At 47.6% G+C, this 25,252-nt stretch overlaps 2 protein-coding genes across 3 annotated transcripts in view; both read left to right on the top strand.

Annotated features, from left to right (window-relative positions):
- Window positions 1-12,963, top strand: part of GSPT1 (G1 to S phase transition 1) — a 31,475-nt gene extending 18,512 nt beyond the window's left edge. For both annotated transcript variants that reach the window (XM_077315992.1, XM_077315991.1), the window contains exons 7-15: window positions 101-281; window positions 1,149-1,303; window positions 2,451-2,591; window positions 3,049-3,142; window positions 3,895-3,975; window positions 5,453-5,626; window positions 7,731-7,820; window positions 8,604-8,772; window positions 11,058-12,963. In XM_077315992.1, coding sequence (XP_077172107.1) covers window positions 101-281; window positions 1,149-1,303; window positions 2,451-2,591; window positions 3,049-3,142; window positions 3,895-3,975; window positions 5,453-5,626; window positions 7,731-7,820; window positions 8,604-8,772; window positions 11,058-11,110 — 1,138 coding nt within the window. In that variant the 3' untranslated portion in view covers window positions 11,111-12,963. The remainder of the gene's footprint in view (window positions 1-100; window positions 282-1,148; window positions 1,304-2,450; window positions 2,592-3,048; window positions 3,143-3,894; window positions 3,976-5,452; window positions 5,627-7,730; window positions 7,821-8,603; window positions 8,773-11,057) is intronic.
- Window positions 12,964-13,878: 915 nt separating this feature from the next.
- RSL1D1 (ribosomal L1 domain containing 1) lies at window positions 13,879-23,643 on the top strand. Its single transcript, XM_077316601.1, has 9 exons — window positions 13,879-14,024; window positions 16,624-16,766; window positions 17,310-17,448; window positions 18,182-18,330; window positions 18,436-18,537; window positions 19,852-19,945; window positions 20,111-20,233; window positions 21,365-21,556; window positions 23,102-23,643. The coding sequence occupies exons 1-9, from the start codon at window positions 13,983-13,985 to the stop codon at window positions 23,429-23,431; spliced, it is 1,314 nt and encodes a 437-aa protein (XP_077172716.1). The 5' UTR covers window positions 13,879-13,982; the 3' UTR covers window positions 23,432-23,643.
- Window positions 23,644-25,252: the final 1,609 nt, after the last annotated feature.

The raw sequence follows: 25,252 nt of genomic DNA, 5'->3' as shown, positions 1-25,252 counted from the left end.
ACTGCCCTGAGCCTGTCTTTGGGGAGGAGCGTTCTAGAAATGGAATTATAAATATATAAATATCAGATAGTAAGGATGCCGTATTGGTCTTCCGATGCAGGTACCTCTCCTGGGCCTTAGACACAAACCAGGAAGAGCGTGACAAAGGTAAAACAGTGGAGGTGGGCCGTGCCTATTTTGAAACGGAGAAGAAACACTTCACAATCCTAGATGCCCCCGGGCATAAGAGCTTTGTTCCAAATATGATTGGTGGTGCTTCTCAAGCCGATCTAGCTGTGCTGGTAAGTAATCACCGAGTCCCTCTTATTTGTACTGCCATATCCGCACACCGTTGTGGGGGTCTATAGCTAGCTGTGTATTTTTATCCTTCCCTTTCCCTGAGAAGCTCAGGGTGGCATAAATGGCCTCCCCTCCTTCCCCCTTTTGTCCTGGCGGTGATGCTGTAAGATTTAGGTTTAGCCTAAAGTTATCCAGCAAGCTTCCATGGCAGAGACAGGAGATTTTTTTTACCTGAATTTCCCCATTCCTATGCACTAGGCAATGCTAGTCTACTAGTGGTAATGGGATGTTCTGTCTTTTGATGTGGAAACATATCTACTGGCGCGCTCCCTGAAACGGATATGACTGCGTTCATGGCGTCCATTGTCCCACCCCAGGGAGCACGCCGGCCAGGCCCAGCGGTGCTGCCACCTCCTCCACCATCTTCTATGTCCGGTTCTTCCCTCAGGAGAGTGGGGATGGCCTTGGAAAACAGAACAGGGGTGCAGAGGCGGTGGTGCAGCGAATAGGGCTCAGCACTGGGCCTCGCCAGCCACTGCCGCCCCCGCGCCCATTGTGTAAAGTTACGGTATAAAAATCCAAATAAATAAATAAATAATATAGAATGTGTTTCCACATAACGGGCCGGAATCTGCTTGTCGCTAGATTTTGTTGCTGTTGTTGTTGTTTCAGTTTTGCACATTCTTATAGTTTTTGCAAGGCTAGGGGGCTGTTGTGTTCATGGCAGTTGTCCTGAGCTGTGCTGCCTGGGGCGGTTCAGCCCTTGGCTGCTTCCCAAGGCCTGCTCTTCATTCTGTCAAAAGTAGCAGGAAACGGTGCTAGGCCCGCACTCGTGTGCGTCCTCTGATTCTGTTTCCCTTCGTACTTAGGTCATCTCAGCGAGGAAAGGAGAATTTGAGACCGGGTTTGAGAAGGGGGGGCAAACGCGAGAACATGCCATGTTGGCCAAAACAGCCGGCGTGAAACACTTAATAGTTCTTATTAATAAAATGGATGATCCTACTGTGAACTGGAGCAACGAAAGGTGAGCATGAAACGCTTTCAGGCACATAATGATCTGTGAACATGGCGAGTCTTCCAGCTTTTTTGCGCTTTCTGTGCACTGTCTGATTCTCAAGCTTGCTTTTGCATGAGGAATGGAATTCTCCTCCTTACCCACTTGTACGTCCTGTTATTGTTGTATGTAGGGATCAGATCATAGAAACAGCTCAGTACAGGATCAGCTTAAAGCACCCATGATAAGTAGCTGTCGAAAAATTGCTTGAACATTGCCAGTGAGGGGAAGCTCGCCACCTCCTTAGGCAGCTGATTCCTCTGTTGAACTACTCTGACTGCAAAAATTGTTTTCCTGATATCTAGCTGGTACTGTTCTACACTCAGTTTAAGCCCATTACTGCGTGTCCTCTCCTCTGCAGCCAACGGAAACAGCATCCTGCCCTCTTCCAAGTGACAACCTTTCAAATACTTAGATAGCAACCATGCCCCCTCTCCACCTTCTCTTCTTCTTATTTCTTGCTCCATAAGTGGTAAAAACTTCAAGGGCAAGAGACAGGGTTGGCCAACTATGATCACACCGTGGTGGAAACAGTTCCTTTGCGATTGTGACCCTTGGCTTTGTTATTCACTGTGGTACTCCTCGGAGAGCTTGGCCCGTGCCTCCTGCCTGCTTCCTGCAGCCTCGGCACCAGTGACAGCATAACCCTGCCCTTTTTCCTTGTCAAGGGATTCTGGTATCCCATAACTGTTAGCAGGGTAAGTAAGTGAAGGAGATGCACACGCTGTGCTTTAGGTTAAAGGAGGAAAAAAGGATGTCTTCATGGAAGGACATAGTGTGATAGGGCAGAGTGAGATAGGATAGGGTCTTTCTACTTAGCTACCTAAAGGAGAAGAGAGTGAGAAGCTTCCGAGAAGAAGCAGGGAATTGCCCTGAGAGTAGCAATCTAGGGACAGACAAAAAGCACACTTAAAAGGCAGAAAGGTCCTGAACTCTCTGCCCTATCTGTCTCCTTCTCTTCTGAACTTTGTACACCAGACATTGCCTGTTCCAAGAACAACTTCCTGTCACAGGTTTGCAGTTCAGGCAGGTCTCCGTCCTAGGAAACTAGGAAGTTCCGGGGCGTGGGCGTCACGAGCGGCGGATTATTAGAGAAACGTTCTTCTCGTTGATTTAGGTATGAGGAATGCAAAGAGAAACTGGTGCCATTTTTAAAGAAGGTGGGCTTCAACCCCAAAAAAGACATCCACTTCATGCCCTGTTCGGGACTCACTGGAGCAAACCTCAAGGAGCAGTCAGACTTTTGTCCTTGGTACATGTACGTATTTTGAATCTGGATTTGTCTTGCATACCTTTTGAAGGAAGAATTGACCCTCCTTGTAACAACCTGGATGAGTAGAGTTCATAGCCCTTTGCCACCCTCACAGGCAAGGCTCTGTATGCTTCCAGAGACTCCTCAGTCTACAGAAAATATTATTTTGTGATTAATAACAAGAGTCATGATGACCGGGTGGCTCTTTTCTCAGCTGGGTGCCTGGGTGGGGTTTCTGAAGTGGCTTTCATATTTGCTATGCCATTAAAATTTGATCAGATGCTGCTCATACCACAGACATGAAGCAGGTAAACTTATCACATTGTTGAATTAGTTCGGTCGGCTTAGATGCAGGTAGTGACGCTGTCTTAACAATGTATGTTGTTTTGGTTGGAAAGTTACAAGAAAGCCTATAGACTTACATGACTTTCCTCCTTTCCCCACCTTTCTTCTGTTCCTCCAGTGGGCTACCGTTTATTCCATACCTGGATAATTTGCCAAATTTCAACAGATCAGTTGATGGACCAATCAGGCTGCCAATTGTTGACAAATACAAGGTACAAATCAATAGGGTCACGATCCTGTGATGTTGTGACTCTCCACTTGTCATTTTATTAGGAGAGGAGAGCCAGTTTGGTGTAGTGGTTAGGAGTGTGGACTTCTAATCTGGCATGCCAGGTTCGATTCTGCGCTCCCCTACATGCAGCCAGCTGGGTGACCTTGGGATTGCCACGGCACTGACCGGGCAGTGATATCAGTGCTCTCTTAGCCCTCACCTACCCCACAGAGTGTCTGTTGTGGGGAGAGGAAAGGGAAGGCGACTGTAAGCCGCTTTGAGCCTCCTTCGGGTAGGGAAAAGCGGCATATAGGAACCAACTCCTCTTCTTCTTCTTCTTCTTGTCTTCATTCTGGGCTGTGTGTTTAGTGGCTCGCCACTGACATCTCAAGAGGCTCTGAGGCGACCCAAATCCAGTCCGTCCTGAGTCCTCGCAATAAATTAACAGTTAATTTGTCCGCATCGGGGAGCATCCCTGCTTGCTGCATTTGCAGACTCTCCCCATCTTACCTGTCGCATGGAGCTTGGCTGAAAAAGTTCACCCCGAGGTTCACATGCAGGCCTCCTGGGGCAGACTGGGATTTTGCTTCCCACCTGCTGGGGTTGAAGCAAGGGTGAGAATCCTCACTTGTTGGGACAAAGGAACTCCGGTTTCTCCATTTGGATGTGATGGCAAATTGGAGCATGCCCCGACCCGGAAGTATTTATTTTGAGGGCCGTTTGACTCACGTTGCTTTTCTTTGCCTTGTCAAGGATATGGGCACGGTGGTTCTAGGGAAGCTGGAATCGGGCTCAATCTGCAAAGGCCAGCAGCTTGTGATGATGCCAAACAAGGTACAGCAGACCCCGCCCCCCAAATCCCAACTGTTTTGTCTACCAACAGGAAACTCACTGGAAATCTTTATTCCCCTCCCGAGCTCAAGCTTGTGGTCGCAGGCATTTGGGGTGGACTCCGGACGGCCTATAAATAGTGCGTCTCATCAGCCTAGTTTTTATAGGGAGGGGCTCTCGAGGCCATGGGGCGCTTGACTCCTGAAAAACCGTTCATTGGTTGATGTTCTCCTGGCTTCACATTCTGCTTGCATGTCCCGAATCTGAATAACCGTGACCGTCTTGGTGGGTTAAGGTTTTTATGGTGGGGATTGTTTTGTCGTCTGTGCAATTTTATCAGCGTAGCCCACCGCTAGCCAGCATTGCTAGGAGCAGTGAATGAATGAATGAATGAATGAATGAATGAATGAATGAATGAATGAATGAATGAATGAATGAATGAATGAATGAATGAATGAATGAATGAATGAATGAATGAATGAATGAATGAATGAATGAATTTGCTGCTCAGAAACAAACTGCCCATATACTGCATCCCCCCCCCACACACACACACACATACACACACAAAGTTCTCTTTGTGCTGCCTTTGGGTTGTATCAACAGGAAAACTTCCACTAACCGGGGGGGGGGGGGGGAGATTTTCGCTGATTCTCCTCTGTCCCTGCAGATACACAGACAGTACTCAGAAATGGGTTTGAGACAAAAACTCGTACCGAGTACAATTCAGGTTCTTGTGAATAGCTTTAATGCAAGGAGAAAAGCAGCCTGTAATAAAACAGAACGCTGTGGAGCTGATGGGCGGTTCACGAGACAGGCCTTGTATTTTTCTGAGCCCCGGTTTTGTCGCCGGGTTGCAAGAGCCGTGAACACCTTTGCCAGCCCGTGAAAAATGTCCAGCTAATCCCATGCTTAACAGAAGGCTTTATGCGCTGCAGAACATTTCAGCTGATGCGCAAATCTGACCGGGCATTCTTTGTTTCCTGCCCACCCTACGCATCCATTCATCCCAGGCCGCTTTCTCCTTGTTTTAAATTCCCGGGCAAAGTTACCCCAGTCTGTACTCACTTATTTTCTCTCTAAGCGGCAGTAACTCTGTATAAATTTAGATAGCCTTGGGGGTCTGAAGCAGCAGAGCAGAGTTTTAAGTCCAGTGGGACACGAAAGCTTATACCTTGCATGAAACTTAGTTGGTCTTAAAGGGGCCACTGGACTCTGACTTTGCTCTGTGTAAAATTGTACTGGTAGTATCTTCCAGTCTTGCTCCGCGGCAGGCAATATTCCATCATTTTAACGCTGTTAAAAATTCAGGTCGTTGCTGCCTGCTAAGCATCATTTATGCTTTCTGGTTTGGATAGGAAATTTCTCTACCTAGAATGATAACTGGTTCTGTAATCTAGTTAATTTGGCTCTGTCATAAACGCAGCCTACAATCACTGCAGCGTTGTAGGTTGATCCCGATCTCACTCTTCCTTAAAAGCACAACGTGGAAGTCCTTGGAATCCTTTCTGACGATGTAGAAACTGAGTCTGTAGCTCCAGGTGAAAATCTGAAGATACGGCTGAAAGGAATCGAAGAGGAGGAGATTCTCCCTGGATTTATACTCTGCGATAGTAACAACCTGTGTCATTCAGGACGTACTTTTGATGCTCAGGTATGAGTCTTTACCATCTAATAGCCCCCCCTACGAACACACAGCCCTAATTTCCATCTAAACCTTTGCCTGAGATATTCCACTTCCAAGTATGTTGGGCCAACTACATGTTAAAAGGTAAAGGTATCCCCTGTGCAAGCACCGAGTCATGTCTGACCCTTGGGGTGATGCCTTCTAGCATTTTCATGGCAGACTCAATGCGGGGTGGTTTGCCAGTGCCTTCCCCAGTCATGACCGTTTACCCCCCAGCAAGCTGGGGACTCATTTGACCGACCTCGGAAGGATGGAAGGCTAAGTCAACCTTGAGCCGGCTGCTGGGATCGAACTCCCAGCCTCATGGGCAAAGCTTTCAGACAGCTGCCTTACCACTCTGCGCCACAAGAGGCTACCTAACTACATGTTACATGGGTAAAATCTGGCCCGGAGATTTTAATGGTTGGAGCGATTGTAGGTTGGGAACATTTTTATAAGTTTCATTTTTAGACCTAATTGTTTTTACTGGATGAGATTATTCCCCTTCAGCGTAAGCTGCCTCGAGACCTTCTGGAGAGGGGGGCAGCATAGAAACCCTTTAACAACTAAACCAACCAGCATCGTGATCGTGGGAATGTCCAGCAATAATGAAATCCTGAGAGAAAATCTTTTGGGAAATTAGTAAAATTATAAAAGTGAAACTGGAATCTTCAGTCCAGTTGGGTCTCCTCAATTTATTTCTCAATGAAAATGCTCAGTGTAAGCAGAAAATATTGGGGAACTTTCTGATTGTAGCTGCCAGGATGTTAATTGCTGCTAACTGGAAAAAACGCAGATAATATCTCATCTCATTAGATAATTGGCGAAAGGAAATTAGGCAGTTTATGATGTTGGAAAAGTTAACAGATAACATTAAAGTAATTCAAGGGGAGAAAAAGATTGAGGATTTCAATATCATTTGGCTTGATTTGGCAAATTACTTAAGGAAATTTTCAGACTATAAGGTATGTGAACTAGTGTTGTAATGTGTGATGTAACAGATGAAATGGACATTGATTACAGGATTCAAAAGCCACAGAGTTGTGCGGTGGTGAATTTTGTTTTTGGTGGGGTGCTTCTGTTGATTGTTATTTATTAATTATAATAAAAATAATAAAAAATTTAAAAAATTATAGAACTGGATAGCCGAGACTAGCGCAGTCTCAGCAGAACACAGGTTCAGCCCTGGCTAATATTTGGATGGGAGACCTCCAACGAATACCAGGGTTGTGTCCTGGAGCTATGTACTGGCGAATCACCCTTGAACATCTCTTTCATGAAAAACCCTACGGGGTTGCCATAAGTCAGATATGACTTCATGGCACTTTCCTTCACCGCCAGAACTGGGGAGATCTGGGTTGAAATGCTTGCTGGGTAATCTTGGGCTAGTTTCTTTCTTGTCCTAATTTATCTCCACGGAGTTATTAACGGCAAAGAGGGGAACCATGGACCCTTGCCCCTTAAGAGGAAGGCAGTAGAGAATCCCAGATCGGTTATGATCCACACCCCAATTCAAAACAGGTTTCCTTGCTCGAATCCACCTGGTCCCTGGGGAGAGCAGAGACCTTTACCTGGACTCCCAATTTTTATGTGCTGGCGGGGTTTGAGAGGGGTCTGGGGGGGGTGCAAAGCGGGGATAGAACAAATTCGGATTCAAATACCTTTATTGGCAAAGTCATAGCAAAGCATCTACATAAAAGACAAGGTGATTCAGATCCCGGACCACCTGGAGAAAATTCCGTGGAGGAATTTTGCAGTGCCTTCGGTCACTTGAGGGTTCTGATCCAATAAAAGAGAGTGCACTATTGTCACAGGACTGTCAATCTTGCTCGCCCCCACGAGAGGGAACATGTACCGTTCTCCGAGATGGTTATGCTTTGTTATGATTATGCCAATAAAGGTATTTGAATTTGAATCCCAGATAAGATTAAAGGGTAGAAGTGTGCTTGCTTTTGCAGGTCACCTCCTTTCGGAGTAATTTGGCCTCGGGGAAAGATGATGGTGAGGGAGCAGGTGATCCGTGGCATCCGAAAGGAGGCATTGGTGGGTTTTCTCTCTGTGACAATAACAAAGACTTCGTCGTTCCTTGCAGATAGTGATAATTGAGCACAAATCGATCATCTGCCCAGGTTACAACGCAGTGCTCCATATTCACACCTGTATTGAAGAAGTCGAGATTACAGTGAGTATTAATGGAACAGGCGGGAGGGGTGCTTTCCTGCTTCGAGGAGTTAAAACGCCAAGTGGCATTTATTCGTCTTTTTGGGGATGAGAATTTTGAAAACTCTTTGCCTCGAGCTGTCTTATTTTTATGGAAGGAATTATTATACATCTGAGGGTCACGTTCAATAAGGCCGTCATCCAAGGTGGTGCGAATGGCCCTGGCTTCAGAGACTAGGCAGAGGTAAGCCCTTGCTGGTGGTGGCGTGCTCACTTTATGGAGCACCATAAAGCTCTTCTCACAGTTGTGACGAGAGAGCATATCTCTGTGGCTACCGTAATTCTTGCTTGTTTACACTTGTGGCGAGTGTTTATGGTGATGTGTGACAGTATTTCAGTTTGCCTCAATCTTTATTCGTTTTAGATTGCAGACTGCTCTGAAGACCTCGCAAGGCAGAAAGATCGGGCATTCATGGTGTTAGATTTCAATTAAACTAGTGCTGCCTAATTTGGGAACATGGTGTAGGATTTAACAGCCCTTCTTAGCAGAAAGGACATGCTTACCAGGCAGTCCCGGTTCAAATGGGGCCTCTGCCACAAACGCAGGTTTTCCAGACAAGCCGTGTCTTTTCCTTATCCCCTGTAGCCCTAGTCTACCTTTCAGGGTTGTTGTCAGGACCATGGTAGCAATGTGGCCCGCAGCGAGGAGAAACCCCTGTGAGAGGTTCCGGGGCTTCGGTTGTGAGAAAGAGATTTACGGGCCCCAGTTCAGTCTCCCCGTCACCATCTTCATTTCCTCACACAGGCCTTAATCTGTCTGGTAGACAAGAAATCAGGAGAGAAAAGCAAGACACGGCCCCGTTTTGTGAAGCAAGATCAAGTCTGCATCGCCCGTTTAAGGACAGCAGGAACCATCTGCCTTGAGACCTTCAAAGACTTCCCTCAGATGGGTCGCTTCACTTTAAGAGATGAGGGTAAGGACCTGTGTCCACGATGCGGGCTGGCTTGGGTCAGGCCTGCAGAGCAATTTCGTCAATGGCGTCAGTGAATCAGCCACGCCAATCCCTCTCTAAAGGAGAAAGCCTCTCAAACCAGCATTGCCTCCCACCCCGACCTTCAGTCCAGGATTGGTGAAGGACCGAGAAACCGGGCAGAGCAAGTTCTTTCAAGGCCAGCTGCCTTGTGTTGTCATTCCCAGGGCTTGGTCACGCACGCTAGGCCCACCTTTTGTTCTGCGAAGAAGTTAGGCAGAGTGGGTGGCTTATTGACGGCCCTGGCATTGCACGACACCTTGCAGACGCTAAGGCTGCAACCTTGGGTCCCGAGCTAGTCGGGGAGTAGCTCCAGTTTAGTCTCTCCCCTCCGTTCTTCCCATCTTCCGTTAGAGCAGTGATACTTGGCATCCCCAGTAAAGCATCTGCCCTATGTTCCAGGGAAGCGGTGAAGGCATCTGGTTGGGTCTATTAATTGATGAGATGTTTCCACCTTGAAACTGATGCTACTGGTGAGGGCCTTAAGCCATGGGTGGAAGGAAACGTGGCTCTTGTCAGTGATAATTGCAGAATTGGCTCCCTGGAGCTGCAGACCACGTACTGCACTGGCTAAATCAGGGGTGGGCAAACTGTGGCCCTCCAGATGTCCATGGACTACAACTCCCATGAGCATGCTGGCAGGGGCTCATGGGAAACATAGTCCACGGGCATCTGGAGGGCCACAGTTTGCCCACCCCTGGGCTAAAGCATCCAACAGCCCATCCTTGCTCGGGAGCCCGTCTCTGCCTGAGATTTGTGGGAGCTGGCAGTGTGCCATCATACATACACCTGGCCCTCGAGCGCTTCAGTGGTCAGAGAGCCACATGCCTCCCTGGGCCGCATCGCACCCGAGGTGGAGGTTAATCTGGAGCTTTTCAGCAAAGCCCACTGCCCTCCGCTTGCCCTCAATAACGACCTAATTACTTTAAAGCTGCTTAATGGGGCGTTGGGCTAAGAGCTTTAGTAGTTGGAGAGAAGTGTCTTTCAAAAGAAATTTTAATGTTTAAGATTTGATAAGGTTACAGGCGGCGTGCTTTCAATGTGCCCGTAACCTGCCCGGAGCCTTCGGGGAAGGGTGGACAAACTTGTCAGAAGCTTCATTGTGGCTGCACGTTGGGCGTCCAGCACCACTGCGTGGCCGAAGCTGTCGAGGGAGGCCCAGAGATCCCATTTTGGGAAGTGGCAAGGAAAGCTGCTGGTGTAGATTTCTGCCGAATCATTTGGAGGTTCTTTAGTACGAAAGAGGAACACTTGCCCCCCCCCCCCCCAAAAAAAAAGAATCCAGAACTAGAAGCAAAATTTTAACACCGTAGGCTGAGGAAGCTACAGACAAGTGAAGTTCTGCTTGTTATTTTCCCTTCCCTTGGAGTTTTCAATCAAACCCTTGGATCTAGTCAAGCAGGGCTTGAGATTGAGCTTGTGCCCTCTGGGGGTTGAGGGGCCCAAAGGTTGCCGCTGGAGGGTGGGGAAACCCTCCCCTCCTCTCCTGGGAGAGCAGATGTGAGGTATTGTGCCAGCCCATCCTCCTCCTTGCTTCCTTCAGTCCTCAGGAGCAGCTGTTGGAGGCCCAAAGAGGAATGAAAAAGGAGTTTTCCAGGGGGAGGGTTCAGGGGGTCCATTCCTGTGCAGGCGTCATATGATGTCATATTCCGCCTCCCGGTTTGGTCAGCAGAGCTGGCTGCTGAGCCTCTAGGCCGTTGGCCTAACTCACAGCCCTTCCCCTGGAATTCCTGGTCTCCCTTTCATCCCAGGGTTACAACCGGTCATCTGGTGGCTTCATTCCCCCCCCCCCCCCACTAGGAGCTCTGCCTTATCGGCTAGTGTCCTTGATTCGCAAGAGAGCCACTGACACCCAGCGGCAAGGTAACTCAGCACCTGGGAAGTGAGACAGGATGTCTCCTAGTTTTCGCGCCAAAGATCAAAGGCGCTCCCCCTTTGTGAACTGGTATTCCTGCTCAAACCCCTAACCTATAAAAGGTCAGGAAGATCATGGTTCTTTGTCTCTGTTGATGATTCCTGTTCATATCGTTCTGTATTCTGTACTGCCTAGTAAACCTATCGAGAAAGACGGAAAGCCTTTTCTCCTCCACGGAGTTGGGTTGGATTTTTCGTCTAGGGCGGTGGGGGGGGGGGGCGGGTCTAACATGCACCAGAGCCCTGGTACGCGACAGCAAGCCATTCACGCCCAGGACTTCTTTCTAACCCCCGTCTGTTTGTTTATTTCCTAGGTAAGACCATTGCCATTGGGAAAGTTCTTAAGCTGGTTCCAGAGAAGGACTGAGCCGTGTTTCCAACCAACCAGCCTGCACAAAATACTGTGAGGGGGGGGGGGGAACTGACTCATATCGCCTTCTCATTTTCCTTCCCATTGATAACTCTCTGCCCTGTATTTTACAATGACAAATTTCACAGCAAAGGTCCACATGATGTCAGCTTTCTCATATTGAGAGCTCTGCTATGCCACTGTTGAATTTCCTCCCCCCCCCAAAAAAAACCATATGCCCCCCCTTCCTTCCTCCCTTCCTCCCTCCCACCCTCCCTCCCCCTCCATTCTGCTTCCTTGGAAAGATTTGGCAATAGCTTTGTAAGTGGTGTGGACATAATTGCCTAGAATTATGAAAATCTATAGGATTTATGTTTAATTTCCCCCTCCCGTCCCCAGCATATTAAAAAAAAAAACATTTTTCAAGGCAGATCATTTGGAGTGTGCGTGCGTGCACATGTTATAAAGACAATTACCATGTTAATAAACTATTCAATTTGAAATCCCTTTTTTGTTGGGGGGGGGTATCTTAATTGCTTTTGAATAATGTTTCTCTCCGGATGTAACACCGTTGCATTTAGCTTTTAACCTGCCAAGTAGCCCGAGCTGTGGACTTATTTGGACTTTACACAATCCTCCTTCCGGCCCCTCATCCTTTTGTGGACCCCTCCCCCTCCAGTCCAGTTTTAAATGAAGCAATTAGACAATTGACAAAATTTGTGCTAAAGAGAGAGAGAGAAAAACAAAAGCCTCTTGGTTTTCCCTTTCCTTATGGTGGCTGAGAAAAGAATACTTAAATATGTTCATGCAAGTACGGTACTATTTAATTAAACACTGCATCATTTTATAGCTCCGACATTTTTAGGTTGTTGTGGACTAGACAGGAGTGCTCCCAGGGGTGGCCGGAGTGCAGCTCTGCAGAGGTCCGTAGACTACAATTCCCATGAGCCCCTGCCAGCATTCACAGGGGCTCATGGGAATTGTAGTCCACGGGCCTCTGCAGAGCCACACTTTGCCCTGGTTTAGGCCTTGCATTTGGCTGATGCGTCTGCTTTAAAGAACAGCATCAGAGTCCTGGCAGTTAAATGCTCACCAATAAGGACAGCTACGTGGTCACTCCAGCAATAATGCTGCAACCTGAGCTCAAGAACCAGGTTAATTCAGTTCATTCTGTCTAATGTGGACGACGTGTGAATCTTTGCTTTGTCAAGAGAGATCGGAAATGAATGGGATAGGAGTCAAGACCCCGACGTTCACTGTTCTCCCGCTTTTCACATGAAATCCAAGAGATTTTGCTTTTTTTAAAAAAATAATAATAAACGGAGAGAAAGTCGAATCAAGCATACCTTGATCGAATCAAAACAAATTTGCACGGGAGAAAAGCAGTAGTGAACCCTTGACACTTGGTGTGGTTGCAGTTTGAAGGAACAAAGGCGGCAGACTTTGACGTAGCTGTGGGCCGGGTGCGGATTCTGTGCCGGTGCTATAAAAAGCGGAATGGAAGATTCACCTTTCATCCCAAGTACCGATTTTCGACAGCAGTGTCAGATTCAGCTAGAAGGCTGATCGTTCAAAATGCTTCTCCCCCAATTAATTTTTTTTTTGCTGTTTCTGTATGTACAAAATTAATAATATACCCTAGCCCTCCTGTAACTCTGCAGTCTGCGGACTGTTCCGTTTCACAAAAAACACCTTGAAATTCAGAACCGTTTGCCCTTTTTGTTTCTTCGTAACTGTGGAATTCCCATCCATTTCACATTTAAGGCTACGTTGTATGGACAGAGCAAAAGTTTGATTGTCCTTCAATTTCATATGACACTTGTAGCTACCGTAATGCATGAAATTTAAATAAATTTTATTATGTCTGCAAATTTCCTGAGCTTTAGTTCTTTTCTGCGAATCTGAACTGGTGTTAAAATAACTTCCGAAAAGCAAATCAAAAGGTCTTAGACCAGTGGTTCTCAATCTGGGGGTAGGGACCCCTTTGGGCGTCGAACGATCCTTTAACAGGGGTCACGGTAGGGCAAGAAGCTTGGCCGGGGGGGAGTTACCATCCACACAACAACCTTGCGGGGTAGATCAAGCTAGAGCGTTCGTCTGTCTGGAGCAGCGGAAAAGAGCGAGATCGGCATGGTGGGACAAAAGGCAGAACTGAACTGAGAAACCCCGGGGGGGAAACCAATTTATATACAATCCCCAAAAATGAAACACATCTCTGAATTACAGGTATGGATTGTAGCTGCAATCATGATGTTGCTTTTCACATGGTGAATCAATCATGATGTTGCTTTTCACTCTCTGTGCAAATATATCCCTTTGCCACTGCTGCTTGCCCCCTCGTGGAGACGGATTTATTAATAGGCTGCGTTGTGGAGCTCCAACAACCACCACTGCTTACTGTCCTTAAATTGCCCTGTGCTTTTTCAAGGAAATCCTGCGTTGAGCAGGGGGTTGGACTAGATGGCCTGAATGGCCCCTTCCAACTCTATGATTCTGTGATTCTGTGAAAAGCTGAATTTGCCTGGGAGAAATCCATGAAAACCTAGAAGCGAGCAAGGGAAATGTCCAACACGGCCCAGACTCTCATGGGAGGGGCGGGAGCACACTGTTTTAGATGCTCTTTAGAAAGGGAGCCCAATGGAACCTCTGCAGGCAGGGGCAGTCTACCCCGGAGCGCCACGTGCCAGGGTTCCTGAGGAAACGCGCAGGCGCGTCAGCCTGGCCCGCTTGCGCCGCCAGGGGTCGCTGTGGCGCGCTCCGGGGAGCGCTTCAGGCCGGCGCGCGGCTCGCGGCCCCAGCAAACCCAGGGCGGTTGGAGGCGCGGTTCCTGCTGACGTCATCGGAGCGCGACGCGCGCCGGTTCGAGCCGCGTGGGAAGCGAAGGGGAAGCATGGCTGCCGCTCCTCCCGCGCTGTCTCTGGACGAGGCGATGGTAAGAAGGTGGGGAGGAATTAGGAAGCGCCACGAATCCCACGGGTGACTTGGGAATTAACTACTATATCCTGCCTTTTCCCTCCTGGAGGTCCAGGCGGGGAACATGAATCTCCCCTCCTCCAGGTCGTCCTCATGTGCGTGGCCCTGTTGGTCTGGAGCAGGGGTAGTCAAACTGCGGCCCTCCAGATGTCCATGGACTACAATTCCCATGAGCCCCTGCCAGCTTTTGCTGGCAGGGGCTCCTGGGAATTGTAGTCCATGGACATCTGGAGGGCCGCAGTTTGACTACCCCTGGTCTGGAGGATCGGGGCAAAATTGGAGTCCCATGGCTCCTTCAAGGCCCACAAAGAGTTTAGTCCCTTTCAGTCTCTTTTTAGTTCTTTTTCGCACCTGGGAAAGCGCCTGCCATTAATCACTAGCCTTAACAGCTTTGTTGCCCCCGTGTTTTTGTGAAGGACGATTGAAACCCAAGGGACTGATTTGCTTTTCTAGCAAGGAATCGCCATACTGCGTATTTGGGGTGTTGTGGGGCCGTTTACTCGTTTGCTGCTCATTTCCCCTTATAACTGTACTCTTTTGATCCGTGTTCCATTGCATGAGGAAGTGTGCCTGCACACGGAAGCTCACACCTTGAATCAATCTTTCTTGGTCTTAAAGGTGCCCCTGGATTCAAGTCTTGTGACATTTGCTCGGTGAGGTAGGATAGGATGCGGCAGGCACCAGCCAAGGATCCTCCCATGATATTTCTCAGAGAGAGGGTGTCAATGAATCTGGGCTCTCTGGATCCCAGACTGAGCACTACCCTGTGCCGCTTGTAGAGCTGATATCAATAATAAAGTTTGTTTAACAGCACTAGCAAGTGATGCAGTTCAGCCCTCTTGCCTCATCAGTCGGCATTTGGGTGGCTACAAGGTGAAGCCGAAGCTTGCAGACTGTATGTACTTAACACAGTCAAGAGTCGTTTTTTAAAATGCCTGTGATTTGCGTGCACAGGAAAACCTCTCGTTGATCAACATTTATTAGACTACTACATTTTTCTGTCTGTAATGTTAGAGATTGCCTCTTCCCTGAAGATGAGCCTAACTAAACAAACTAGAAACTGATCAGTCATCTGAGTTGTCACCTGCTATTGTTGCCTGCCAGTGACTTGTGTCTGGGTTTATAGGACAATTGTGTCCTATGATATGAGGATGTATTGGGTTGAGGGTGGGTGGGGAGGGGATTTGTAAGGCTTTGATTGGTTTTATCTTATTGTGATCTTCTACTGATGTAAGCAGCCGTGGACCAGCTGCGCTGGGAGCAGAGAGATATAAATAGAACAAATAAATATATTTGCTGTACTACAGTAGGGTAGGACTCCCTGGAGAAGAGCCTAATGCTGGGAGTGATCGAGGGCAAAAGAAGAAGGGGACGACAGAGAATGAGGTGGATGGATGGAGTCACTGAAGCAGTAGGTGCAAACTTAAAAGGACTCCAGGGAATGGTAGAGGACAGGAAGGCCTGGAGGATCATTGTCCATGGGGTCGCGATGGGTCGGACACGACTTCGCACATAACAACAACAACAGTAGGGTAATGGCTATCACGTAGCTATGTTGCTTCTATGTTTAGTGTGCATGTCCCTCCCTTGGTAAAATAAAATAGAAGCAGCATAATTGTAAGCATAATTGTAAGTAATGGACATACACTGACTGCGTATTACTGTTTTGATGTTTGTAGTCCACATGGATACCCTCAGTTAATTGCGGCACATGTGGCCTGCCAATACCGGTACATTTTTTTCTTATATTCGATTTATTTAATTCATGCCTGTCTTTCTCCCTATGGGAACCCAAAGCAATTCACATTATTATCCTCTCCTATGTCTTTATCCTCGCAACAGCCTGTAAATTGATTTCAGCACAGAGTGTATGCTTGACCCAAAATCACCCAGCAAGCTTCCATGGCAGAGTAGGGGTGCAGACTTGGGTGTTCTGGGTTGTAGTCTGTCACACTCATTGGCACCCATTGGTGGCTGCCTTTTCTGTCTCTCTCCACACCCTTATCCATTTACTCAGGTTTAGAATGAGCCATATTATTTAATTTTTTTCGTACAGCCCTCATTGAACACAGCTTCTGTTGATGCAGATCACATGATCCCCAGCATGGTCTTATGTGTGGTTTTGCACTCTTTTTCCTTAGTAGAAAAGCTGGACCCTACTACAGTTGTAGTCATTCTCTGTATTATCACAAATACATTCTTAAATAATTTTATCCAACATGAGAAATGATCCTTGATATAAAAACAGGAGTGTAGTTGGAGGAGGGTGAAAGAAGCAATTGGCAGGCAGCATAAATGTGATTGAACTCACTTCCTTTGACCCTTTAATTCCCTTCTTTCTAATGTAGGGCTTGCAGGCTGAAGTTATAGACTCACTATATGAAAAACTGAAATTCATACCCAATCCGTCACGCTAATTGGTCAGGTTTGGAAAAAAATTAATGTCGACCTGTGTTAGCGCCCAGAAAATGTCTTTCTGAGATTTCTGAAGGACACAAAATGCTTTTCTAGTTTTTTGTTCCTTGCTTTTATTATTGTCGTTCTTTTTATTCTTTGAGATTAAAAAAGCAGCTCACGCCCTGCTTGCTTACAACAAGACAAGGCAGAAAACAGCCGAGAAACAGCTGCTGCATGAAGACCAGAACGTCTTTTTGATGGTCACAGTATGGAAAATCCCACCACGTGAACAAGTAGTCAAAATGTAAGTGTGATATTCCCAGTAAGCAGTCTTGGGTGAAGAAGATCTCGTTATTCAGGAACAAGCGAAGCAGGACATCTCCAATTCCTTGCTAGACTGTAGCACAGGGGTAGTCAAACTGTGGCCCTCCAGATGTCCATGAACTACAATTCTGAGACACACGTCCCTTTTGCCTGCCAGCACACCAGTCTCTCCGCACTCAGTCCAAAACAGTTGCCTGTCCCTAATTTATATATAGTTAAGATCTATATTTGCCCCCCTCCCCAGAAGGCGCCACCAATTTGTATATGATCAGTGGTGGCCAGCTGATGCCTTACTGATGCCCTTCCACTATAGGATGGGGTTTTATTTTTACTGCCGTGTATATTTATGCTGCTTGTAGAAGAAGAAGAAGAAGAAGAAGAGTTGGTTCTTATGTGCTTTTCATGTGCTTTTTAATGGGATTTTATGTACTGGAATTGTCTTGCAACCCGCCACGGGTCGTTTCGCTGGGCGTAGCAGGCAATAAGTCCAGTAAATTAAATCAAATTCTCTCTTTTAAAATAGAACACTCCCTCATGGCATTCTGTCTGCAACATCTGAGGTCTGCCTGTTTACCAAGGACGAGCTGGGCTTAACCGCTGAGCAGACGGAGAACTTGTACCGGAAACTCTTGAGCCAGCACGGGGTCACAAATGTCGCAGAGGTATCAAGGGCGCATGTCTTCCTCAAGGGATCACCTCCCTCTTTTTCTAGGTGTGCCGCGTGTTCTGCGAAGGAGCAAAGGCCACAGGCCGTGGAGCACACAATGGACAAGCCTAGAAATGGGTTTAGGGTCTTCTTTAATGTATGGGGTTAGGTAGATAATTGGGCCAGTCTGGACTCACAAGCTGCCAGTTCCTTATTGCTTTTTGGCAGTGTGGGGATGGGGAAAACAGAACATTTTGCCAGTTTGGTGTAGTGGTTAGGAGTGCGGCCTTCTAATCTGGCAAGCCAGGTTTGATTCCCCGCTCCCCCACATGCAGCCAGCTGGGTGACCTTGGGCTTGCCACGGTACTGATAAAACTGCTCTGACTGGGCAGTGATATCAGGGCTCTCTCAGCCTCACCCACCTCATAGGGTGTCTGTTGTGGGGAGAGGAAAGGGAAGGTGACTTTAAGTTGCTTTGAGACTCCTTCGGGTAGAGAACAGCGGCATATAAGAACCAGCTTTTCTTCTTCTTCATTTACCCCCCAGTAAACCCCCCCCCCCAATTGAAATTTTGCAGGCCCTCCTCTCCCAGGAGCTCATTCCTCCAGGTGGGGCCAGGAGCAAAAAGGCCCTGGCCCAGGTTGAGGCCAGGCAAACTTCCCTCCTCTTTACCTTCCCCCTAAACCGCGATTGATTAATCACGAAGATCGATACTGTAACCGCCAACACTCTGTCTTCTGTTTCTGAAGGTCATTTCTTACAAAACCTTGAAAAAAGAATACAAGTCGTTTGAAGCCAAGCGTCGACTCCTTAGCAGGTTTTCCCTCTTTCTCTCCGATGACCGCGTGAGGAGGCTTTTACCGTCTCATATAGGGAAACACTTCTACAGGAGTAAAAAGTAAGTGGGGTTATTTTTTGGGGGGGTCGTGGGATCTACTGTACAAGATTCTCTCTGGGAACCCGAGCCCCTTTCACTTAAAACGTGTGTTTTTTGAAACGTCAGGGCCCCTCTCTCCGTGAACTTGCGAGCAAAGAATCTGGCCAAAGAACTGAACAGGCATATCCAGGGAACTATTCTTCCGGTCACTAACAAGGGTTGCTGCTAGTGAGTATTATTGTTATTGTATTCCCTTGTTCTGCTTACTCGTCATTATTTATTTGTTGTATATTTATTTATATACCGCCCTTCCTGAAGGCTCAGGGCGGTTTACATGAAACAGCAAAATGATACAGGTCGCATAATTCTGATAACAGTAAGGTGGTAACGACCATAACATTAACGCAATAACAATCACGACAATAACAATTAAAGGATGGTGAAACTGCAAAGAGTTTTAGCCTGACCCAGGGGTTGGGTGGATTTCTTAACAGTCACGGTAGGTGGGGAGAGCTTCAGAGGGGCCAATTGGAAGCGATGGACAGGTCGACCTCAACCAGACGCCTGATTAGAAGAGAGGACATGCAGGGACACATGGGCTAGAGCAAGGAGAGCCTTTGGAATTTGAGAGCCGGTGATGAGGATCGCTCCAAAATGCCTTTTGGAGGCCGTGAACCAAACGGAGGAAAGCTGCCCCAGGAGGAGCAGCCAGAGATAACCCCTCCCTTTTCGTTTTGCAAAAGAATCGCAGAAGAGGAATGGGGGAAAAAAATAAAGGAAGCCCAAGTAGGGAGGAGGGGAGAAAGAGGAATAAAAAGAAGGAAATCCTAAAGTGGAGAATGGTACCACAAGCCCAGGTGCCTACCGGACTTCCTGATTCTCCAGTAGCTGCCGTTGCATCATGGGAGACCCTTTCATTTGAACAAGGGCAGCCAAGAACAAGGTCCCCCTTGGAGGCGGGCATCCCTGAGCCTCTGGGGAGCAATGCCATAAAGGCCCCCCACCAAAGCAGCCGTTTTATCTAGGGAAACTGATTTCCTTTGCCTGTAGGTGAGCTGTCATTGCAGAGGCCCGGTGCAGGATGGAGTGGAGCACAAGCCGGCTCCCGCAGCCTGACCTCCCCCTCCCCACACATGCACACTTACCAGCCTCCAGGCCTTGCCGCCTTTCTGGCTGTGGAGCATAGGCAGATGATACACCATTTTTAAAAATCTTATTGTGACTCAGCAGTCCATGTTTACAGTTGTATGTGTGTAATATTGGAGAAATATTGTTTTATTTTGCATTTGTACTGTACTGTTTTAATTGTGCTTTGCAGTGGCCTTTGGCTATATACAATAAACGTTATCGTATCGTATGTCCAGCGGTGCTCCTGTGGGTATTTCTACCGAGCAGCCCCTTTGGTCGTGCTCTTTCAAGGGGATCTACATGTTCAAAGGTGACCTGGTGGATCCAGGTTGCTGGATCAAACAGGCAGCCGCGTTGAGAGCGCTGAAGTTCGAGGAAGTTAGCAGGTTACTCAAGGTGTTGTTTTGTTTTCAGCACCGCACGTGTCGGACACGCCGGGATGACAGCGGAGGAAATCGCGGGGAACGTTATGGCTGTTGCGATGGCCCTTGCTGCTAAAGCTCCTAAGGTAACGCTGCCTGAGCAGATGGAAATGATTGAGTGTTTGTGTGTGTTGTGCCGTGGTCTTTTGCACAGGAACCCACCTCGTTAATCCCTGGGGTTTATTTGTGGGTCTCTCTGGAAGTGCTCAACCGGAGCACCTGACTTCAGATATCGCCTTCCGTTCCTGTAGATCTCTAGGAGCATTAAAATCCTTCACCTCAAAACTGATAAGTCCGTGGCCCTTCCCATCTTTCACTCGAGCGCTCCAAGTGCGCAGGACGTCCAGAAAAAGACAGGCACGGAACAGCGGAAGGTGAGAGATGCCCCTGAGCCTTTCCCAGCATGCCCATTCATTTCATCTTCAAATAGGCATGCTTGGCCGCAACTGTATATAAGGTTTTGCTGTTGATGAGGTCAGGGACTGTTTGCACTTGCATCCCACCCGGATCTAAAGTCTTGTGGTGAGTAACGACGTCTTAAATAACTAGCCAGGCTGAGTGATGCTGTTCCATGAACTTGGGGCATTGCAGCCAAAAGCGAAAAGGTCTTCTTGTGGTCGCAGGGCTGAATGGGATGTTGGAGGCAGGGCTGGGGAAACATACCTGGACTCGAGGCTTCCCAACATGGGGATCACATCCCCTTAAGCTTCCGTCAAAGGGCCAGGGCCTCTTTTTCCAGGCTGAGAGCTGGTGTGGTGTGGAGGGCAGGATATCAGACTGGGATGCGGGAACCCCAAGCGTGACTCCCCTCTCTGCCGTGCTGGGTGAGGTTGGGCCAGTCACAAACTCTCAACTCGGCCAACCTTACAGGGGTGTTGTGAGGATAAGATGGAGAAGGGAACTCTGCAAGCTGCTCTGGTTCCCTGTTGCAGGGAAAGGTGTGTGTGGGGGGGGGGTAAATGAAGCAGATAAACCCTGAAGGCAGGATGAAGAGCTACAGAACCAGCCATTAAAGCCCGGTACAATCCTCTGGTACTAACTTGGGATGCTGAGAATTCCATGCAAAGCCTGTGCTTGACTGGACATAGAATTTGCAACAGGTGGAGCAGAGTTCTCTGTAGACTGCTATTGAAATGTGTGTGGGGGTCCTAGAATCATAGTCAGAAGTGCCCACAGAGGCCATCTAGTCCAACCTCCTGCTGAATGCAGGATCAGCCTCAAGCATCCAGGAGAAGGATCTGTCCAGTGGCTGCTTGAAGACTGCAATTGAGGGAGAACTCACCACCTCCTTAGGCAGCCTATTCCACTGCTGAACTACTGTGTGTGTGTGTGTGGGGGGGGGGGAATCCTGGTATCCAGCCGATATCCATAGATATCGAGCCTTCGGGGGGAGGCGGGGTATAAATATAAATATAATAATAATAATAATAATAATAATAATAATAATAAAACAGTGGCCTTAGATTGGCTGTCTTCTTAACACCCTCTTTCACATGGTTTTTAAGAAAAACAAGAAAAAGAATCAGAAGAACAAAACTAGAGGGCAGACTCCCGTGAAACCCGTGGCGGAAGGAAGCGTTGCCCCTGCTGCCGGGTGTCAGAAGGGAGAGGGAGAAGAGACAGCGGAAGCCTCAGGCGCTGCAAGGCCAGAGCAGGAAGACGATGAAGAGATTCCACTGCTGGTGCCAATTGAAAAGGTAACCTGGGTGCCAAAAGATAAGGCCACCCTCACATATGTGCCTAGACCAGGGGTAGTCAAACTGCGGTCCTCCAGATGTCCATGGACTACAATTCCCAGGAGCCCCCTGCCAGTGAATTGTAGTCCATGGACATCTGGAGGACCGCAGTTTGACTACCCCTGGCCTAGACCATTGTTGGTGGGACAGGGGGGTGGCGCTTGGTAGTGCTGGTGACAGTCACCTTTTACTAAGGTGACCAGATTTCAACATTGGTAAAGCAGGACACCATTGACTGTGGGGGGGGGAGGGTTCTTGATTAAAATTTGGTCTATATGGAGCAACAAAAATATTCATAGAACACAAAAATAGTAGTGTAATATATATATATATATTAAATTATATTAATATTATATATATATATATATATATATATATATATATATATATATATATATATATATATATATATATATATATATATATATATATATATATATATATATATATTAAATTATATTAATATATATATTAATTTCAACATAGGTACAATTTGCCAGGTGCCCCCCTTACTTTTACAGATAATTCAGATTTGTGCATCTTGGTTAGGTTTGGGGGGGCGATTGTCCTCTCCCCCCTATTCAGAGCCAGTTTGGTGCAGTGGTTAGGAGTGTGGACTTCTAATCTGGCATGCCAGGTTCGATTCTGGGCTCCCCCACATGCAGCCAGCTGGGTGACCTTGGGCTCGCCACGGCACTGATAAAACTGTTCTGACCGGGCAGTGATATCAGGGCTCTCTCAGCCTCACCTCCCTCACAGGGTGTCTGTTGTGGGGAGAGGAAAGGGAAGGCGACTGTAAGCCACTCTGAGCCTCCTTCGGGTAGGGAAAAGCGGCATATAAGAACCAACTCTTCTTCTTCTGAGGACAGGAGGCTATGTGTAATAGTCAAGTGTGGATGAAAATCGGGAAGAGATGAGTTTTGCACCTGTGAATTGAGAATCTAAAGGGACAGTGAGCTTTGGAAGAGACACATCTGGTTTGGTGGGTGAACAGGGGGCCTGCTTTGAAGAACTGGCCTCCTTGGTGTAGTGGTTAGGAGAGTGCTTTCTGCAAAAGCGAGCCGGGTTTGATTCCCCGCTCCTCCCCCACAGGCAGCTAGCTGGGTGACCTTGGGCTCATCACAGCCCTGATAGAGCTGTTCTGACCCAGCAGGAATATCACCTCCCTCGCAGAGTGTCTGTTGTGGGGAGAGGAAGGGAAGGCAAATGTAAGCCGCTTTGAGACTCCTTTGGTAGGGAAAAGCGGCCTATAAGAACCAACTCTTCTTCTTCAGTAATCTCAGGGCTCTCTCAGCCTCACCTCCCTCACAGGGTGTCTGTTGTGGGGAGAGGAAAGGGAAGGCGACTGTAAGCCGCTTTGAGCCTCCTTCGGGTAGGGAAAAGCGGCATATAAGAACCAACTACTAGTGGGGAGAGTACTTTTCACATCAAGACGGCGTAGGATGTTTTTACAATGGGTTTTTTCATTGAAGCTGAATGAGGTGTTCCTTTTCCTCCAAAATATAGGTGGCAGAGCCTAGTCCTCCTGCCAGCAAAGGGGTGGAGACGAACGCCAAAGTTCACATCCCTGGCAAGAGAAAGCTAAATTCAGAGGCTCCCCTAGCAGGACTGGAAGTTCCTAAGGGTGAGTCAAGCCCGAAGACCCCAAAACTGCTCAAACAGGACAAGACCAAGGCTCCAAAACAAGTGGGCGTGGAAAAGGAGCTGGCAAAGACTCCCCAAAAGCCAAATACCAGGTCTTCAGTGAACCCCCAAAGGAAGAAAGCCGTAATGTCCACAAAGAAGGCCCCGAGAACACCAAAACAGACACTGGGGGAAAGGGCATTGTTGCAGTGAGTGTGACCACTCACAGAATTGCCAGCTTTTAAGGCAAAACTTTTAAGCTTTAACAAAGAAGACTACTTGAGTCATGGTTTTCTCCCTGTTTCCAGCTTTCCACTTTCAAATCCGTAATTTAGTTGCCATTGTGTTTAGCCGCTGTTGGCAGGACCCAAGAACGACGCATTTTTATTATATCACAAGTGTCCATAAAGTCAGACAATCTTCAACACTTGGGTTGAATCGTAACTGTGTTTTTTTGGCTTCGTTCTCTCTTGAGCCCATCGGAATGAATGCTGCAAACCTAGCGTGACAAACTTTTCCCCAGAGGTGCCTAAAGGCTCAGCGACGATTAGGTTACCAAAAATATTTTATCCCAGATCTGCACGGTGTACCCCGTAGACCCTCAGTCTGCAACATTTGTGTGCTCAGAGTCTGTTTAAATAGTCCTCCATCCCTGGGAGTTAAGGGATAACTTAGTTATTAGTTATAGTTAGCCTGTTTGATAAAATATCTGTGCAAAAGCCATGAGCTCTTTCGGCATGCTGCACAAGGCTGCATAGGGTGCTTGCAGTTGGTAGGATCATAACAGCTTTGCAAGGTGCACAAATGAGTACAAATTCACAATTCAAAAGGGGATCTGTAAAGCTAGCTTCTGTTGCATCTGAAGAGGTTATAAACACCTAGAACAGGCCTTCTTCAGATTCTTGAGGGCCCTGGAAGGGTTTCTCCAATTGGGTGGGAATTAATTGTATATCTAGATAAATTTGTTAAAATATTATTGTGATATGACCATATATGGTCATGTTTATCCTTCCCTCCCCCCCAAAAAACATCCAATGATGGGCCTAAAGGGGGTGGAAAGAAGAGGGGCTCCAGCTGGCCGTGTTTCAGGGTTTTCTCAGCGGTAAAAAAGCTGAAAAGGGCTGACCTAGAATGTTCTTATAACAATTGGGGGAGGGATGGGATTTTTAGCCGTCATGTTAGTAGATTGATGTTTTAATGGGAATTCTAATGGGGTTAGTTGTTGTGACCCACCTCGAGCCTGTCGGGAGAGGCGGGAAATAAATCTACAAATAATAATAATAATAATAAAATTCATCCTGTCTTCTCGTGCAACCCCCCCATTGGAATTTCACCAGCATATTGGCTTCGGACATATTTTTTTTCTAATGAGAAATGTCAAAGAGGGGGCACCCTGCCCCCTTTGGAGCTGGTGCATGCACAGGATTCCCACCCCACACATGATGCGTTCTGTGGACAGGCACCCTCTTTCCTACGTTCCTTTCTTGCAGGTTGGTTGTACTCACAGAGTCTACTACGCCTCTTCATTTGAGAACGCACACGGTGTATTTTGGGTCTCGGCATGGTGCCCGAGAAGCTTGTTTAAAAAATGTTCAAAATGTAGAACAAAAATGACAGCGAGTCGTGACCAGGAATTTTGCATCCTATGCTTAGAAGCGCAGTCTATAATCTATGTAAGCCTCTGGAACAAAACTGTATAATTGTTCATCAAATGCTCTAATGCAGGGGTAGTCAAACTGCGGCCCTCCAGATGTCCATGGACTATAATTCCTATGAGCCTCTGCCAGCGTTCGCTGGCAGGGGTTCATGGGAATTGTAGTCCATGGACATCTGGAGGGCCGCAGTTTGACTACCCCTGCTCTAATGCCTTGATTGCTGAAACATTTCAGGGGGGGAATATCCCACAAGTGCTGTAGCACAATGGTCCCCAACCTTTTTATCACCGGGGACCACTCAACGCTTGACAATTTTACTGAGGCCTGGTGTGAGGGGGGGGGGTAGTTTACTTCTCCACTCTCAACCACTGCCCTAACG

This window comes from Paroedura picta, chromosome 17 (assembly GCF_049243985.1).
Source record: "Paroedura picta isolate Pp20150507F chromosome 17, Ppicta_v3.0, whole genome shotgun sequence".
In the NCBI taxonomy this organism is placed as follows: domain Eukaryota; kingdom Metazoa; phylum Chordata; class Lepidosauria; order Squamata; family Gekkonidae; genus Paroedura; species Paroedura picta.
This window is presented reverse-complemented; position numbering and strand designations above follow the sequence as displayed.

Bases quoted from the DNA above. Each gene is read 5' to 3' on its own strand.
- RSL1D1 (XM_077316601.1), top strand. From the start codon at position 13,983: ATGGCTGCCGCTCCTCCCGCGCTGTCTCTGGACGAGGCGATG. The intron at 14,025-16,623 runs GTAAGAAGGTGG...TTATTCTTTGAG, and splicing joins TGTCTCTGGACGAGGCGATG to ATTAAAAAAGCAGCTCACGC. The intron at 18,331-18,435 runs GTAAGTGGGGTT...TTGAAACGTCAG, and splicing joins CACTTCTACAGGAGTAAAAA to GGCCCCTCTCTCCGTGAACT.